Raw genomic sequence first — 19,277 nt, 5'->3', positions numbered from 1 at the left:
ACTGTGTAGTTATCAGCACGAGCACCGTGTGTGAGTGAGGGTAGCTGTGTGAAGCCCTGGCTGTGACCGTGGGAGGGCCGCTGGGCCACTCGCCCGTGCGGCAGGGACACAGACAGGGCAGACGCAGCTCCCTAACACCCAGCGGCACAGACGGGACTGGAAGGTGCTGCTGGCTCAGGCTGCCAGGGACCCCTTCTCCTCCAGCGCAGCTACACAGCGGGTTTCACGTGCTGCACAAACGGACTGGGATGTATTCTCAGCCCACGCAGAGTGGGTTACAAGGCAGGCTACTGTTCGCTGTGCAGCCAGAGGCCGAGTGCACGGGAAGCCTGTCCGCGGTGGCACCGGCCATGGCGAGCGCAGCAGCGCCAAGCACCAGGAGCACAGGGAGCCCCGCTGGGGCCAGCGGTGCCGCCGAGCCATGGGCGCTGGGGGCCGGGACAACAGGCCGGGCGGCGAGGCGAGGCGAGGCGAGGGGAAGGGAAGGCGGCCTGGCGGGGCGGCGCCGCGCGCTTCCCGCCCTCGCCGCTCCCTCCGCCCCGCGCTACACCCCGCGCCACCGCCGCCATTTTGTGGCAGTGCCTGCGTCCCCGGCCCCGTCGCGCCCGCTCGCGCTGTACGTCCCGTCCCGCTCCGCTCCGCTGCGCGCCTGAGCCGGTCCCGGGGCGGCTCCGTCGATGGCCAGCTTTCCCGAGAGGGTCAACGAGAAGCTCATCGGTGAGCGGCGCCGCGCGAGGGGCCGCCAGGGCGGTGAAACGCGTGCGGAGGAAGGGCCGCGCGCCGGGCGCGGAACCGCCTCGAGCGGCGCTGGGCAGCGGCGCGGTCCCCGCCGCGCTCAGCAGTGGCCTCGCCGGGCGCTGCCCTGCAGGGGCTGCCGTTACAGGCGCCTGGAAGCAGCAAACTGCCCCGCCGCAAGCTAAAGGCGCCGCTCTGCCTGGGCTGCAGCTAAATAGCGGCCGTTCGCAATAACTCCTTAATTCATTTCAGTTGTGCGGCTGGCACCACGAGGTGCTGTCACTTACGGGACGGGGAATTTTAACCGCTTCATTTTAGAGGCTCAATCTCTTTTGCACCTGAGGGTTGCTCTCTGCATTGCGTGCAGAGTGGTGAAACGCCTAAGCAGCCCCCCATCTGCCTCCTCGGTTGGATTTCAAAGTAGGCCGTATTTATTTTTTAATGGAATTTGCCCTTTGTTTTCTCTTTAGCTCGGTCGCGCACTGTGGGAGAACTCTTAGCCCCCACTTCTCCTTTCGACAAGAAGTGCGGACGTGAGAACTGGACTGTTGCCTTTGCTCCCGATGGCTCCTACTTCGCTTGGTCACAAGGGCATCGCATCGTGAAGCTGGTTCCCTGGGCACAGTGCCTTAATAACTTGTAAGATGAAACCATGTGGCTTTTAATTAATCTGAAAACCTCGAGAAAGTCAAAATCAGAGATGCTTTTTTTTTCTTTCTTTTTTTCCCCCCCTTTTGATGTCTTTGGGGAAAATAGCATTATGTAATTCCTTAAGCTGAACCATGAGCCATTGTCTCCTCATCTTAGAGGACTCTATGACTGGCAAGGGAAACAACTGGACTGTAACCTTGCAAATGCCTTAGAAGTGATTAATTAATTAATTAAGGTGCCTAAGTAAGAGGAAGTTAGAATGAAAAAGAAACTTAAGAGTAAAACAGAGTTGAACTTTATAGTTTCTTACCAGAAAGAGCTACTTGGAATTTCCAACTTGAAGGAATTTATTTGATGGGAAAGCTGTTCACTTCCTTTCTTTCTCTGATACCAGTTGCCTTCCTAAAGGCTCACCTTATTTTCACTTGTAGATTACATTTTAATGAGGTTGGTAACTTACAGTCCCATATTTGTAGCTAGATACTTATGTTGCTCATTACAGCAAATTTCCCTGTTTTCTCCTTGGGGTGGAAGTAGGTTTTCCTGTGCTGGCTACAGTGTCTCTTCCCAGTTTTTAATGCATCATGAAGGTGAATTTCAGGGAATCTCCTGCTCATTTAGAAGAAAGTCTTTGTTTTTATTTCATTTTTTTTTTATAAAAAATTTCATGTGTAAATACTCCCAAAATGTTGTTTGTCAAAGTAGGTTAAGTTAATGGTCTTCAAAGAGACCATTCAGAAGAATGGTCAGAAGAATAACTCTTCTGACAGTTGTGAGAAAATGGCTTATAATTTGAATGTGTAAATGCTTCATTATGGGCCTCCAAAATGTATCTCATACTAACCTATAGATTTCCATCTTTAAAAAGACCTTTTTATTCTATTGTGCTGCATGATATAGCACCATTTGTTTTTATATTTAAAACTACTTTGTAAACTGTTTTTGTTTTACAGCTTGTTGCATGGCACAAAGAATGTGGCAAATTCAATCAGTTTAAGACTTTCAAGACAGAACAGTGATAGCAGTCAGAAAAACAAGCCCTGTGAACATATCATAGACTGTGGTGATATAGTCTGGAGTCTTGCGTTTGGGTCTTCGGTGCCTGAAAAGCAGAGCCGCTGTGTAAATATAGAATGGCATCGTTTCAAATTTGGGCAGGACCAGCTCCTCCTTGCAACAGGCTTGAACAATGGGCGCATCAAGATATGGGATGTATATACAGGTAAAGTGTGCGAGGGAAACTTTGTGCTTCCCTGTCACTTAATGTAGTAGTAACATAATTAATCCATAGAATATTACAGAATTTTAATTAGGAATTGAACTTGAATGCAAACTAAGTAGTCCAAAAACAGCATGAACTCCTGCAGTGAGAAGTGTTCAAATAGTGTTCAAAAAGCTATAGGCAGGGGTCACTATCTCTGAGGTATAATTGATGGATAATAAAGTCTTGTTGCTGCAAATGCTTAAGTATGTGATTGACTTCTGGTATACCAGGTGCTTACTCTAAAACTTTCTGCTGGGTCAGAGTTTTAAGTTATTTTCAAATAAAGGCAACTTTTGAAACAGGAACTTGCTTTCAGTTGTTGAGCATGAGGAAATCATGTTGACGAGAGCCTTCTATTTTTTAAAAAGATAAATATTGCTCAAGTGGTAAGGGAATGAATCTGAAACCAGGGAGTCCGGTAAGTTAGCTGAAACATATGTGGGATAAAATGTATGACTACCAAGTAATCTGTTTTATCTTAAAAATGAAGCTCAGCGTGCAGTTGTGTATTGAAAGACAAGTCTTGCTTCACTTGTCAGGCATCTGATCCTAGTATATAGACTGGTGTAAAAAGTTTCAAAGGAAATTGCTCTTCAGTGAAGAAGAGCCAACAAAGATGCGCAGTATTCTGCCTATGCTCAAAATTTCTTGTGATTTCTTTTTGACTTTAGTAAGGGATTTAATTGGAATAAAAGGCTACTCTATAATCTTTAATTTTAAACTGGGATGTTTTCATGTAACAGGAAAGCTCCTCCTTAACCTGATGGACCATACAGAAGTTGTTAGAGATTTAACCTTTGCTCCAGATGGCAGCTTGATTTTAGTGTCTGCATCAAGAGACAAAACACTGCGAGTGTGGGACCTCAAAGATGATGGTATGCATTTGAATTCATTCGTTGTAATACCTAGGAGAAATATGAATATATAGTCCTCTAGTAGTAAACTTGGTTGGGTCTACATTAGTTTAAAATATTTTCCTTTTCTTAGTCACTTGCTTTATATGTTCCCTTGAAATGCTTTATGGGTGCCCTAAGAGAGCAGGTTGGCAGTGGGTTGAGACTGTGTGAAGCCTCCTTTTTGAAGAGGGACAGAAGTTTGGAGGCTGCATGACAGGTAACCTTTTGAGTGCAGAGTAACACTGCAAGATGTCACTTGGTAAAGAATAATGAAATTTCATAAAGGAAAAACTAATTGGAAAAGCTGTTCATATTCGACTGGGAATCTTTAACCAACTCTTACAGAAATACCTTTCTTTTTAGGAAATATGATGAAAGTTCTAAGAGGACACCAGAACTGGGTATATGGCTGTGCATTCTCTCCAGACTCTTCCATTCTCTGCTCTGTTGGAGCTAATAAAGCAGTATGTGTCAGAGTTTCTTGTTCACTTAATCTACTGAATTGTGTGCATAATCATTTTAAATCTAAGTAATATTAAGCTTGTGCTCGGTGTCATGAACTTCTAATGTTTTATGATGATATAAAAGTGCATGAAATAAAACTAGCACATGGTGCAGAGACACTGATTTATGAATTGAACTTGCACTGCTTTTAGTTTAAGAAACTTGAAGCATTTCTTGAGAATTAGTTCTGCACATGTATATAGTATAAAAAGATGACTAAAGCTTTCAGTGTTAAAAGATGCTTAGATTAATGTTTACAACTATTTTGCTATTGATTTTATCCTTTCTATTTCCTGCTCAATGAAAAGGACTTTTCAAAGTCTGTGCCACTCATGGTATGTCCTGCTGAATAAAAATGTTTCTACGTGTTCTCCAATATAAAAGGCACTCTTGTGTCTAAAGATCTAGAAGGAAGAACAGCATACTGTTTTGTTGTGTTTTGCTTTTTTCTGTATTCTGATGTCCTGCCAGAGAACTGAAAGCAGTGCAGGTAAAGCACATATACAGTAAGCTGCTTTTCTTGGCACTGAAGAGTCAGTATTATAGTAGAGTAGGGAATTCACTCTTTTTTTTCCTTGAAGTTTAACAAAGGCAAGTGGTGCTGATTAGAAGCACAATTAATATAACACTGAATACTAAGTAAGGATATTAGTAATACTAGTAAGGATGACTATTCAAATGCATTTTGTATTTTTACGTTAGAGTAAGTTATCAGTGTGGAACTGATAGAGAACAGTTGAGGGCTGGGTTTTGTTTTTCCTTTATATAGAGCAGATGTGGATGTATATCTTGCTATCTTTAGGCTGTGTGTTTTCCATAAGCTTCTTGCTTTCCCTGTCACAGGTGGTGGCAGCAATATTGGTGTGATTGAGGTTAAGCTGGCACCGCTCACACAGCAGCACAGTGGTGCCAGCTGGGCAGAAAGAGTGGCATCTCTGGCTACCAGGCTGGGGGCGAACTTTACCATAGGATGAAGTAACCTTGCATTCGACTGCAAGGTGTACTGTACGTACGCAGGTGCTGGTTGATGTCCACTTTCTGCTTTCTGTCTTTCTTTTATTATTATCATTTTTTTTAAAATTTTCACAGCAGTGAAACACACTGACTCCTAAAACTTAGTTTCCAGTTTTATGGAATGTTGGGGTCAAACTGATCAACCTATTTATAATCAGTAATAAAATAGTTCAGTTTTAGGGCGTATGTGAGGCACTAAGGCTCTGTTTGCTTTGATCAAAAATATTTGTTTACTTAAGATATCAGTTCTTAATCTGTGCAGTAAAACTTGAGTTGGGGATAAATCAAGGACCTTAAAGAACTTTTTCAGGGACATAATATTTTAAATGAAAAACTTGCATTTTCTATAAAATCAAGCTGCAGTACATAGCTCTTTCCTGTTATGTTATTCTGCAGTCTTCACTTTCACTACACGTAATGTACAACTGCATGTAAAATTCCAAAATACTATTTATCTTTCATCAATTTTTATAGTATGCAATAAACTGGGTAAATTTTAATGTTTTATTGTTAATTTAAAATGCATAAATACTTTCTAATAATGTGGTTATACTTCCCTGTTGTTTTGCCAAAGACATAACTTTTGGCTGTGAAAATTCTCTTTGCTTGCAGTATCTGTTTCTCTTCCTAGGCTGACGTTGGTGATCCAAGCCAATTGTAAACAAGTGATCTTAAAGGGGATGCCACTGGAGTAACAATATGTTAACCTTACATTTTCTGTCTGTATATTTCTTAAAATTATAGTAGTTACTGAAAAGAGGGGACTGTAGCATTTAACCCTATTTATTTCTGCATATTTTAATAAAATAGTTTTGTAATATATCAATTTCAGTAAGCTATATGCTTAAATTGTGTTGCCTTTATCTTATATTTTGGCTTATTTTGTTAATAACATTTAACAAACTTGAGTTAGAATTTGCATGTCTGCTTTAATTATTTTTTTTAAAATTTGATTTTAATCCAAGTATGACACTGAGCATATTTCTTAATTGTAGTAATTCATAATGCCTGATTTTAATATTATCCTAAATAAGACTAGCGGCTATACTTAAAAAAATGTAAATATGTCATTGCATCTCTGAGCAGAGCTATAACATTAGTTTTTTTAATTGCAGGTTTTTCTCTGGGATATGGATAAATACTCCATGATACGGAAACTCGAAGGACATCACAATGATGTTGTAGCCTGTGAGTTTTCTCCTGACGGAGCTTTACTGGCTACTGCATCTTACGATACTCGAGTTTATGTCTGGGATCCACATATTGGAGTTATTCTTATGGAATTCGGGTAAGCAGTCAAGTCTGGAAACTTTTTCTCCTGGAATGAAGATAATTAAAACTTACTATGTTTGTAATGAACTGATAACTAGATCTGGGAAAAATCTTAAGTAGTGGCTGATAGAACAGTGGTAGAACAGTGCAATTTTTTTCTTTTGTCTGACAAGTAATTTAAAGTACACTTCCAAGTGTACTAAGTTAAGCCTCTTCAATAAAGCTCATGTGTTCATCACTACAAAAGATACTGTAGTTCAACCTCTGGGTCTGATTACACTTAAACTTTAAATCCATTTTTATTTCCTCACTATTGCTAATCATGCCTAAAAGAAACTCCTGCATAGTCCATAACCATTACACTGTTAGTTATGTGTGTGTCTGTCTCCAGGCATCTGTTTCCCCCTCCTACTCCAATATTTGCTGGAGGAGCAAATGACCGATGGGTCAGATCTGTATCTTTCAGTCACGATGGACTACATATTGCAAGCCTTGCTGATGATAAGTAAGTATGAGGAAAGATTTGTTAGACTACTTTAATTCTTCCCTTATGACATCAGCTTTTAAATACTAGGTCACCTTCCTTCATCCCAACTAAGAAATTACTTCTGATGGGCTTGGTAAAAGTAGATGAGTTGTCTGGTCTGTGCTAGCATTCATTCATTCTAACACAGTTATGTACTGTAATCTGAATAATGTTAATTGTAATTGAAAAAAGAAAAATAGGGCTTGTAAAAAGTGACGAATGTAATTGGAGCTAATGATGCAGTAAAGTCTTTTATGTAGTTTTAGATTCCAAAGTAATATGAAAATTACTCTGTGATCTGGTATTTAATGTCTGCAAATCCTGTGTTGAAAAACCATACAGTAGGAGGTGGTTTCTCAAGATGATCATGCGGGTATTAAACTATTTAAAAGGTTTTAGGGTTTATTTATTTTTAATTTAAAACAAGCATTATTAGGATTGCCTAGCGTGTGTGTCACTTACTAAAAGATAAGCTGTAAAGATAAATCTGTTACTTTTCATTAAACCTTTGAGTTCTGCTTCAGACCAGTTTTTCCTCTAGTGCTGTACAATAAGTAGCAGAATTGAATGGCTGCTGTGAGACCCCTTGGCTCTTCCCTTTGCAGAATGGTGCGGTTCTGGAGGATCGATGAAGATTACCCCGTGCAAGTGGCACCGTTGAACAATGGGCTCTGCTGCACCTTTTCTACTGATGGCAGCGTTCTAGCTGCAGGGCAAGTATCCTCCCCCCCCCCAATCAAAATCTTAATATCAGACAAACCTTGAGAAAAGTTGACTAAAAATCTTAATTGTGACTTTCAACTTGATGCTTTTGAATTTGTTTTACCTCTTGTACTATTTGTTTAAACATTCCTGGAGTAGCAGTAAAATCTAGAAGCTGATAAAACTCCTTTCTTATCACTGAGAATAAATAAGCAAACAAGCCCACAAACCTATGAATTTGCAGAGCCCACTAGATAATTGGAGGGAGCTATTCTGCCTTGGGTGTTGGAAGTAACCAAGTAGCTGTTGGAAGATCTGCTCAGGCCTCTTGCATAGATGATCGCTACCATATGATTCTAGCAACTTGCTTTTATTGTGCTACTGTAACTTAAAATAAGAACTGGCTTCTGCTCTAAATTAGTCTGGAATCCTCTAGAACTAAGCAATGGGCAGTTCAGAGCATATTCCTGCATATTCTTTTTAACTAGCAAATATATATATAGCAAACCGAAATCATTCTGGTGGGATAACTCTGGGTCTCTGGTTCTGTTTGGCAGGACGCAGGATGGCAGTGTGTATTTCTGGGCAACCCCCAAACAAGTTTCCAGCCTCCAGCACCTGTGTCGCATGGCAATTCGAAGAGTGATGCCCACCAGCCTAGTCAAGAACTTACCTATCCCCTCAAAAATGGTGGAGTTCCTTTGTTACCAGATATAAATACAAGGGAGGAAAAAAGTAACTGGCAGGTGCCCCAGCTGCTGAAACTGGCTAAACACTTTAAAGAATCCTCAAACTTTACAGCCTTTAAGCTTAAAATTCTACAGGTTTTCAAGAGCTATTTAATGGATAGCCCAAATACTATTTTGTAAAAATGCCTGACAAGTTTTTAATATTTATAGAAAACACAGTAGAAGTATTCCTGATGTTCTCAATTTCCTAAGATATAACTGTGAAAACATGTACATACATAGACATAAGCTGCTATGTGTTATCAATGTACCTTTAAAAATTTGCTTTTATGATTTTTTTAATGTGTATCATGTATATATTGCTTTTGTAGAGCAATCAGATGCATCTGTGCTGTAAAGTGGAAGGATAGCTATTATTCTGGGACACTGAGTTAGAAAAAAATATTGACTTAAGGAAGCTTAACTTCTCTGTATGTATGTACATTGGTTGGGATTCAGGAAACTGATACTGTAGTATCAGTATGAAATAAACTGTAGGTTTATTTTATTTCATGAAAAGGTACCGCGTAGCTTTCTAGAGCAATGTATGGTGAAGGGACGTAGGCTGAGGTAAGGAATGGATTTTATCTTCTGTAAATCCAAGAATGTTGCCTGAGTAACAGCTAAAAAGGCCTTAAGTTTTGTATCAACAAAAAAGTTAAATTTCAGTGTTGGGCAGTGTTAAAGAAGTATTTCCTTACATTTCTAAAATCCAACTACTGTATTATTGCCTGATGCTGTGTCTGTAAAGAGAGAGAAGTTTACAGACTCGGTTCATTATTCTCTGACCCTGTGATATCTGTATGGGGGTGATTATTGATTATTGGCCAAAGATAAGCAAAATACTTGTTTTTGCCTTCTGTTATTTATCTGTACCTGCAGATACAAAGAATGTATGCATTGCATAAAATGCCTGATTATATATATTTTTGTTGAATTTTTTTATTAAAAACTTGTATAAAATTCTTTTGTGATACAATATGTAGTGACTGATTTATCAGCAGCTCTGTGAGTGCTCCTGGGCTCTGCTCTGACGGCGCTCCGTGCAGTGCTTCCATTTCAGGACTACAGTATCTTGTGTGTGTAACGAAGGAGAGGGCTGCCCCACCACTGACCTAGGTACCTCAGCTGAAAAGGGGAAACACCAGTAAAAGAGCACAGAGAGAAGCTGAGGGTAGTGGGGGTTGAAATCTAGGGAAGTAAATTAGGGAAGTTGTAAGTTACTGCTGAACATGTCCACACGCTGAAAGACATCTTTGCTCAGATAGGGTGGGGCAACTCAAGTGTCTTTCGGAAGGCAGTTTATTTCAAAGGTAAAGGTTAAAATCTAAGGAAGATTTGACTTGTATAAATTTGTGGAGATAGTTGTTAGTAGGGAACAAATGACTCATATTAAAAAGCGCTATTTGTTTAAAATATCTGTGAAACCTTTTGTTCATGCCTGTACAAAGTAGTATGAGATCAGAGTATTAACCCTTGGCATTGACAAAACAGCTCTGTAGGACTTGGGACAAGACTGACAAGTCCTCTCATAAGACACCCTTATGATTTACGAGTATTGGACATGACTACTGTGCAGACAGTTCACCACAGACAGAGAAGTCTAATTGCAGCATCAGAAAGCAGCAGAAGCCTGGCACACTGTATCATTAATTGTTCCAAAAGTTTGATGTTTTCACAGGCTTAGCTGTTTGCTGTGGCTAAGCAGAGTTGAGCCTAGAGCTGTTTGTAAGCATGGAAAAATATATTCTGCATGGCAAAAAAGCGCTATTAGTCGCCACTCTGGTATTTCTGTTATGTCTCTTGAGTATTACAGAAAATCAATTAAACTGACAGGAACCAGGAAGAGGGAGCAGGAAGCAGAGCTAATCCTGCTGACAAACTGCTTCCTTACAGCGGCTGCCTGCACTGCCCACCAAGGGCTGGGCAGCTCCGACAAGGAACAGGAAAAAGGGGCCATGCAACCGAGCAACATCTCCTGACGGGCGCGGGAATATCAAGCAGCAGAAGGCAGGAAGATAGACACAGTGGGGAATCAGTAGGTAATGGAAAGCGTTAGGGGCCGTGCTGCTCTGTTGCTAGAGACAGGCGGAGCCCAGGCAGGAGGGCGAAGGTGGACATGGCTAAGGAAGGACAGTGAGGGTGGCTCTGCAGCTCCCTCTCTTGCTGAGCAATGAAGACCTGAGTCTTGCTGCTCCGCACAGAAGGCCGGCCAGGCTGACAGCTCCCTGCTCGCAGGGCACCTACGAGCCAAGTGCGCCAGCTCTCAATTTTAGCCTGCTCAGAGGATATTTCTGTTCCCTGCCTAAGAGCTGCCAAGTCAACACCACTTGGCCTCCTCAGAGCCTAGGAAAGTCTGCATTGCATTCTTTGCTTCTGGTTTAGTTTAAGACTTTTGAGAAGGCACTTAATCTTTCCGTGCACCAGTGTCTAGGTGCTTAAAAAATGCTGCCTGCTTCAGGTCTATGAAGCAAAGCAGCCACGTAAGTGTTTTCTGCAACAAGACCATGGACTCAGCAGAAAGTGCCTGACCAGAAGTGCACAGACTCCTGTTTCCCTGAAACTAGAGTTCTGCTGCCACTAGATTTCAACCAGTTACCTGCTGAATCTTCCAACTGCAATAGGCATAAATAAACACTCAATTACAGTTCAGCTATTACCATATTTTATAAGGTAATGTTATAGAGTCACTAATTTAGAGTTGCACAAGTAATTCTCTATACCCTTAGCAAATGCGCACAGGAGACCCTGGGCTGCTTCCCCTGCCTCGGCAGCCCCGCCGCGCGCGCTTCGCAGCTGCCCGGGAGGCAGCGCCCGGCCCAGGCCTCCGGCATCAGCTCTTTGGTTTGGTTTAGCAGCTCCCCGGGACCTCAAAGACCCTTTGGCGCAGGCAACACAGGCCCTGCAGCAGCCCGGCCACGCAGACACCGTCACAGCCCCCGAGGAGAAGCTGCAAGCTGAGTAAGGCAACCAGGACTTGTGTGTTATGCTGGTTTCTGCAGAGGAGTAATTTTGCTTTATATAACCCACTCCGTACAGCACAAATCCAGATGCAACAGGCCATTTCAGAACAGCTTTAATTTTTCCTGTACTAGAATGGAAGCCAGTGTAAACTTGAGATAAGTAATCAGTAACTTTGTTTAAGTCATTGTAACAAAAATATTAGTTATCAGCAAGGTTATGCCTTGTGTAACTAGTTGAATTCCAGACAGAAGTTTGGGACAAATATTCTTATTTTTAACGTAGATTAAAATACCCTGATTGCTCACTTCTATTATAGATGGTTGAGTTCTGTCTTCTACGAAAAAGAGTCATTTATGGGCAGCTGTAATAGAGCTGCTTGGCTGGGGCTCCATGACCAAGTGGTAACCTCACTGCTCTGACCTCACTCCTTCGTCTACACAAACACGAACGATAGCTCCGTTTGTCTGCACACTGGATCATTAACTTCTTCTCGCGTAAGAGGAGGGTATTGCACGTTTCCTCAGGCAGGTAAGTGATGACAGAACATCACCCTCTGTATGTGCAGGTAATGACACCTTTCTATTTGCATGTAAAATAACTACTCTTTCTGCCCACATGGTTCCCTGTGCACACATAATGAAAATAGGGAAAGGAGAAAAACCTGCAGCATGAACTCTGCTTGGCTGAACCAGGCGTGTGTATGTAAATCTGCCTTTTATACTCAGCTTATAAAACTTAAAAAGCTATGCACAGATAGTATTGAAAGAAGGTGATGTGGTGGGGCCAGGACAGTACAAGCCAGGAGCTCGCTGATTTGTTAAACCTCCAAGAGGCTTCCTGTAAGACGGAGACCTGCAAGGGCTACTTTCCTCTGTGCTGACGGCAGACGTCATCACATCATATCTTATTTCAAATCATATAACCTCAACCAAGGGAAAGCATTTTGAGCCAGAATAAACACTGAGATAGAGAAATTAATTGGTGTGCACTATCTGCAGTGTGAACTCAAATCTTACTGCGCACCTATGCAAGCTACCAGGGTATGTTTAGGTGGTAATATTAATTATTGACTAGCTCCTTGTGGTCACAGCAGAACCGTGTCCAGGGGCAAGATATATTGCTTCATCTAAATTCCATCAGGTGAAAGAAAAAAAATCCAAGGTCCAATGTAGATAAGAGGAGTAAGAAGACTTAGTTTGGAAAGAACTTTGCTCCTGATGTGGCATGTCACAAGACTGAAAGAACTGTTTGCTGCTGTCCCAGTTCAGGGAACCGCTCTGGTTCTCGTTAGGCCATTGGCATTTCTAAAACAAGGATCCCTCCTGCAATGGGGGCAGCTGAGAAACTGCCTCCCTGGGTACCAACCGAGCAGCATGTCTACAAAACAGCACAGCAGCCTTGAAGGGCTACAGCAACCCCGTCGGTATCAAGGACAGGCTACAAGGACATTACTACTGTCTAGGCATCTGCTTCAACGCCCTTGTTCACTCAGGCCAACGAAACAAGTGAAAACACCGCAATACTGGTACATGGGGGCGAGAAACAGGAAAGTAGGTGGGTGCACATTGTTCTGGTTTTGTTACAATCAGCGCTAGCTCTGCCTCCAGTTTGCTTTTGCTGCTCTCTGACCTCAAGGCTATTACAGAGGGAGATCTGTGACCTGGTGCCCAGAGAAGCCACCTCCTGTGATTTCGCTGGCACAGCAGTCGCCTCGAGAGGAAACTGGGGCAGCTGCTGCGATGCTGCCGGGGAAGGGCAGCCCAACGGGAGTGCCAGGGCTGCCCTCCTGCGTCCCCCATCCAGGGAGAGCGGGGACCCTGCGAGCGGGCGGCTCAGAGCCACGTGCTGGGCAAGAGGAAGCCAAGGGGAGCTGCAGCTTCTGGGAAGGGTCTGAGGCGCCCAGGAGGAGCCCAGGTCCCGGCCAAACGCCCGCAGCCGCCCTGGCCACCCCTCGCTCGGGCACCTCTGTGCTCGTGTCCGCACCGCGAACCTGCAGTGAGTCCCGAGGGCTGGACCTCAACAGACTGCCCCTGTCCACAGCAGGGTGCGCAGGCCACACCATGGACTCGGCTGCACACAGACTCCAAAGAAACAAATTCAAGATATCCAATTGTGCGGATATAGTTTTGGGTTTTTTTCTCCTCATTACTCTTTTCCTAAGCAGTTCTTCACCCAAGAAAGCAATTACCATTAAGACTAAGCTATTACCAGACTCCAGATTCCTCTCAATAGAGATTTGCATATACAGCTGGGAGGGTGTTTTGTGCCATGTCATGTGTAGAAAACATCCTCCTATTTTTAATATTAGTTCTGTCTAGTAACTCACAAGAAATGTGGCGTTGTGGGGGATTTGGAGACTCACTTTTTCCTCAATCAATAATACTTTTCAGCTTCAGTAGGAGATGCTATTAACTACTTATTAGTCAGAAATAACCCACTATTTGAGTAACAAATCATCTCAAATTATTGATTTTCCTCTACCATTTCAAATTCTTTAACCTTTGTATGTTTTTTAAGGCCACACCCCCTTTAAAGCTGGGTTCAGTATTTTATTTTGATCCTCACACTTCCAATGTGCAAGGCTGGCAGTCCTAGGCAGCAGCTCTGCTCCTGGCTGCACCCTCAGGAGTTTCTACACTCATGTGTGACCTTGGCTGCTGAGCTTCCACTTCTGGGAAACTGGGATTTGTTTCCACTTTTTGCTCTATTTTGTTGCCAGGGGAAAAAAAAAATCCTGGTGGAGGAGGAAGAAGGCATCTTATATTTTTCTTTTTCAAACACGTTTTCCGATTTGTCTTCTACCCAGAACAGGATCCTTTCTGGGGAGGCAGCGCTCTCTCCTGGGTGACACAAGCTATTGCTGCCACCTCGCTTGAACTGGGAATATTCTCTCCTAAGGAAAAGCAGCCACTCTCTCCTAAGGAAAAGTACATCTCTTGGCAGGTAATTCTGAAAAGATGCTGCATTCCCTTGTTGTCAAGGTTCAAGCTGCCACCTGCTCTGCACCTACAGAAGTTGCTTGCAAGAGAGAGACATACATCAGGATACAGAGAACTCGCCTATTAGCAATGTCTCCTCTTCTCACTTATCAGGCGTGTTGGGGTCAGCTGCCAAGGCCTGGAAAGCAAGAGGCCCTGGAGCACATTCCTGTGTCCTGCAAGCATTTACTGACTGCAGACTTACTTTGACAGGAATTGGTATCAACTTTCCTCTAAGTACGGTGAGGCTGAAGAGAGAACAAAGCGAGTGGCACACGGATCAGACGAAGGGAACAGAGTGCAGGCTCTGACACAGCCTGCAGATAGCAGAGAAACGATGGTCTGCGATGGAGCAGGAGCGGCTCCCATCGCCTCCTGCCCAGGGGCTCTTCAGTAACCTCACAGCTCTTGACACGAGCGTCGCTGCAAGACCCCTGGGCTCCTCTGCACCGTTCCCTATCCTCGACTCTCCCTGAGGCAGTGGATTTCTGGATGGGATGCTGGGGGTGTCAGCTGCAAGGCTGCCTAAGCAAGAGGTCCTCTCACCTCCACGGTCCTGACCTCCGCTGGTGGCCTCGCCATGTTTATTCATGAAGGTAAAGCTGAGGTCAGGGGGGAGAAAGTAGCTCTTCGGCAGGTAATAAAAGCAGCAGGGTGTGTTTGCCCTGGGATCTGCAGCTGGCCCTGTTTGGAGGCGAGAGTCTCCAGCATCTCCTTCTTCATCACAGCAGCCAAACGCACCCCACTGCAAACAGGACTGGGCAGCTCTAGGGAGAGAAAAACTAACTGTGGATTTTCTGCCCCACGAGTGTCCTGGCTTCTTGCAGGTGGTTTGTGTATATTTATAAGCAGCAGTATATAGCATGAAAGAGGTTCTGGCAAGGCTAGGAGACAAACTTCTGCCTTGGTTTGTTTCCCTGCTTTAACTTGGAAAGAACCAACACATGAAATACAAGTAATCCCAGAAAGCAAAATTACTGAAAATCTTCAATTCTTTCTTTTCCTGAAAATACACCTCTACAAGCTCCTTCAGGAAAGCTCTCTTGCAGAAACACTCTTTCTAAGGCTACAGCTGAGCTGGACCACATGTGAACAGCTGCCCTCTGAGCAGGAGAGGAAGGAAATCACACACGATATGCAGCTTTCTAGGCCTCTCTTGGTGCGCTTTGTGCATGAATCATCAGAGCATGACAAGGGCCTGACGGGCCTAGAGACAGGCATCTATCACACGTGGATTCGTCCTTCCTGAGCTGCTCGGTGACATCTGTGTGCAATATCGTTAGGGGCCTGCAAACAATCACGCTTTTGTTTGGTGAGACCGCACTGGAAGAAGCCTCTCGCTGAAGAGCGCCAGGAGAGCCTGACTAAAGCTACTTATTTCATCACTTCTGGGAAAGAGCTGCCTGGCTCTTGGACTAAGGAAGAGCAGGAAAACAAATGTCCTTTCACTTGATTTCTGAGGAATCCTTTCTGAAATTGTTCCAAATACAATGAAACTATCAGTCGTCACTTTGTAGGTTGCCAGCTTTATAAAGACTTTGGTTCTCTGAGAAACACAAGGAATATTTTGTTAAAGAATTGAGCTCCCATGTCTTATTTGCTGTACTGTTCACTGTCCCCTGTGCCAGTCTTGCAAATAATATCTTTGCCTGCTATAAGGGGAGCAGCTCCTTCTCCAGAGAGCTGGCTGCTGGAAAGACGGATTTGAGACCAGGGCACAGGTAACTCTGGATTCTATTTCTGTCTCTGCAACCATCTTCCTGCTCTGCATAGCTGCAACTTCTTAGCGCCTCCCTCCTTAATCCTATCTCACTAGCACACACATGGACTGCTAACTACGTGCATTGAAACATCTGAAAATTCATATGAAGATACCTCAAAAACTCTCCTTTGGGACTCATGCAGTTATGTTTGTAAAGCTTTTTCTGAAGTCACAAAGAATTTGCTTGTTTCCTGCTATTAGAGTAAAAGCTGAAGTTTATGTGAAATCAAGTGACTCCAGAAAATGAGGCTTTTAAGTGAAAATATCACACCATTAATCAGAGGCCTAAAATGGAAGAATTACCTGCAGGAACCATTAGGACTATCATTTCAAATAATTTCTTTCCTAATAGGACAGCATGGACATGTCCAGCTTTTTATGAGATTGCAGACATGAGGCTCCCATGTCACAGCTCTAAGAAATCAGGTAATGGGGAACCCCAGCAGCAGGAGGCAGCAAATGGAAGACAGAGCTGGCGTGAAAACAGAGCCGCTCCGGCCGAACTGATGGTGCTGTGTTTGGTTTAATGATTATCTCACCCATGGGATCCAAAGGCCCCTTCCCTGTTGACAAACCAACCTCAGGCTTGCAACATCTCAGGCACCATTTATCTCTTAGGTGTCTCCTTAGGGACGTGTATTTAGGAAGGGTTATAACTGAATGGCACTTACGGCCAGGAAAGAAGTTCCAGGAACAGCAGGTATGAAATCATGTAACTAGCTCATATGCTAGAATCACAGGACTATTTTTAGGAAGACACCTAAACCGGAAGTTTAGCACTGGATCTTTTAGGGCTTGGTGCTATTTTAAGACGCAGATAGCTAAGCAAGCACTGCATGAGTTTATGCAGTCCCACAAAGGTGTCAAAATGACCTTTCAGTGGAGCGCAAAGGCTAAAATTAGCAAGGACAGGGGAAAACACTCGGGAAAACGCATTAGAGTGGTATTTACAGAGGGAGGAGCCTTGCAAGATTTACAGGACATGCTCTGAGCATCAGGGCAAAAGTGCCCAAGCACCTCTCATGCCATTGTTGTTCTCACCTTCAGTTTGCCCCTCCATGGAGAATGACAGACTATAGAAGCCTCATTTAAAAGGTATCTGAGCACCCACCCGCCTCTACATCATGGTATCTTTGGGAGACAAGTGGCTTCTGGAATAGCACAGTTGAAGCACAGAGAAGTGGGGAACTTGCCTGCAGACACACACGATGCTTGTGTCAAACGAGGGATGTAAATGCAGATTCCCTATGTCACTAATCCTTGCACTACAGAGGAGGGTGCTCCTTCTTAGAACACCAAAGGGTGCTGGCTAGCAGCAACGAGGAGCGCGAGCTCTAGCAATGCCTGATCTCCTCAGCAAATGCAATCATTACTGCTAACGTTTAATTCATTGAGGAACAGAATTAATGGGACCTGTTAGAGTAGGTAATCTACTGGTAGAATTTTAAGCTCTATGTAGGGCAATGCTCCTCTGCTTTCCTTGGCCTTTTAATACAGAATCAAAATCAATCAGCTTAATGTTTTTTTAGCTAGAACTTTTGTTTCTGTACTCGTGTTCAGTACTTCTTGGCTGAGAAGGACCTGCTGTGGCTGCCAGAGGTCAGTTTCTTTAAATAAAAAAGTAATCCAGATCAGCGCGGGATTAGAGGGTACAAAATCTCCTGATGGCTAAGCAGGGTCAGTGTTCTTGGCTGGTGAAATTGCCCTGAAGTTTAGTTTGCAGTAAAATCCTCATCCTCCTCTTTGCTGCTGCTCACAAAGTGCCTCCCCTGTGGCTCATCTGATTCTCCCCACTTATTTCGACCTCCTTTGAAATCATCCCTGGCAGCAGGAGCTACTTTGAGCGTCTCTGTGTCTGTGCTAGGAGAGGCAGGAGCTCTTGGCCCCAGCACTGCGGAAGCGAGGGATGCTGAAAGGAACCGGAGGCTCCGGCCTCAAAATAAGCTACGGAACGACACATCTGCCTGCTAGAAATAGACTTCAGATGGGCCGCGAGCAGGGAGGGAGCTCGCAACTGGCCGCCAGCCCGGGACGCCCTCAAGGCCCAACGTCCTCTTCCTCCATTCTTAACACCTGCGCAGGAGCAGGCAGGAGCTGCCTTCCCGAGCAGCAATCCCAGGCCTTACACAGGAGGAGCTGCAGGCACGGCGGTGCCAGCAACATCAAAGCCAACTACCTTTACGGAAAGTGGGATAGCGTTTATGTAGGACACTGGCAATGGTTTTAGAATAGCTGTGTTTAAAGAAAAGAATAAAGGAACTTAAAAAACAGGAAACAAGGTAGGGAAAGAATTGAAACAGAACTGCTCCAAATAAGAACATGCTGTAGCATGGGACTGCGGTGCAGGATCCGCACTAAACTAAATCAGACCCCAAACACTTCATCGGCCCTGAGAGCGTCAGACCCTCGGGTATCGCTACCGCACTGGGGGGCCCGTGGGTGCCCCGAGCACCGGGCGAGCGGCAGCCCCAGGCAGCGCAGGCGAGGGCTCTCTCCAACACGGACAGTGCCAATCACCTGCTACACATCTTACATGTTCACAATAGGAAAAACTACCTTCTCACAAGCAGTTCCAAGAAGAAAGTAGACTGAGCAAGGATTGTGCAACACACCTGCTAATGGCACTGCTGATTTACGGGCTCCATGTTTTCCTCATATTTTCTTCATTTTCTTAATCTCCCTTGAATCTCTTGCTCCTAAAGCTGATAGATAGGTATAGAAGATTGTATGTACATAAACGCACACACATGTCGCAGTTCTGGGGGTAAGGCTCGTTTGCTTATTCTGGATCTGTCACTATTTATATTCCTTTGTGACTCAAACAACACGAAGCCAGGCCCTGACCGAGGCTCCTAAGGCAGAAACATGAACGCATGGTGTAACAAGGAAAAGAACAAGCAGGTTCAGGAAGAACAGGTCCACAGGAGCTGCAGGAAGGTTGTATATGTGGAGGGGTTGGATGTGGGGAGAGCAGCTTGCATTTGCCTATGCTGTAAGCATTCTTTGCGTATGAAGCAGTGCTGGGACACCAGCAGCACAGGGGCAGGAAGCAGGAGAGCGCTGACGCTCCTCCTGCTCATGCTGCTCTCACTCGCCCTTTTTTTTTTTATTTTTCTCCCATCAGGGCTGCTCTCAATCTGGGCATATTTTTAAAAATCCTTTATCTGCATCTTGCTTGTGGTTCAGTTAAAGCACAGACAGGAATCTCTTGGTTGTATTTTGTAAAATTCATGGATGGCAGTATGGAAGGACTGTATAATAAAGAAGGTGAAAGAAACACA

The 19,277-nt window shown here is 44.1% G+C and overlaps 1 protein-coding gene across 1 annotated transcript; it reads left to right on the top strand.

Annotated features, from left to right (window-relative positions):
* Positions 1-564: 564 nt before the first annotated feature.
* Positions 565-9,220, top strand: WSB1 (WD repeat and SOCS box containing 1). The gene is made up of 9 exons (XM_026047953.1): positions 565-717; positions 1,206-1,374; positions 2,340-2,608; positions 3,394-3,525; positions 3,910-4,010; positions 6,180-6,352; positions 6,728-6,841; positions 7,468-7,575; positions 8,122-9,220. The coding sequence occupies exons 1-9, from the start codon at positions 678-680 to the stop codon at positions 8,279-8,281; spliced, it is 1,266 nt and encodes a 421-aa protein (XP_025903738.1). The 5' UTR covers positions 565-677; the 3' UTR covers positions 8,282-9,220.
* Positions 9,221-19,277: the final 10,057 nt, after the last annotated feature.

The sequence above is a fragment of the Nothoprocta perdicaria genome, unplaced genomic scaffold (genome assembly GCF_003342845.1).
Source record: "Nothoprocta perdicaria isolate Ctin4 unplaced genomic scaffold, notPer1 scaffold_50, whole genome shotgun sequence".
Taxonomy (NCBI): domain Eukaryota; kingdom Metazoa; phylum Chordata; class Aves; order Tinamiformes; family Tinamidae; genus Nothoprocta; species Nothoprocta perdicaria.
This window is presented reverse-complemented; position numbering and strand designations above follow the sequence as displayed.

Coding starts and splice junctions, on each gene's coding strand:
- WSB1 (XM_026047953.1), top strand. CDS start 678: ATGGCCAGCTTTCCCGAGAGGGTCAACGAGAAGCTCATCG. Junction 718..1,205: donor GGTCAACGAGAAGCTCATCG/GTGAGCGGCGCC, acceptor TTTTCTCTTTAG/CTCGGTCGCGCACTGTGGGA. Junction 1,375..2,339: donor GCACAGTGCCTTAATAACTT/GTAAGATGAAAC, acceptor TTTGTTTTACAG/CTTGTTGCATGGCACAAAGA.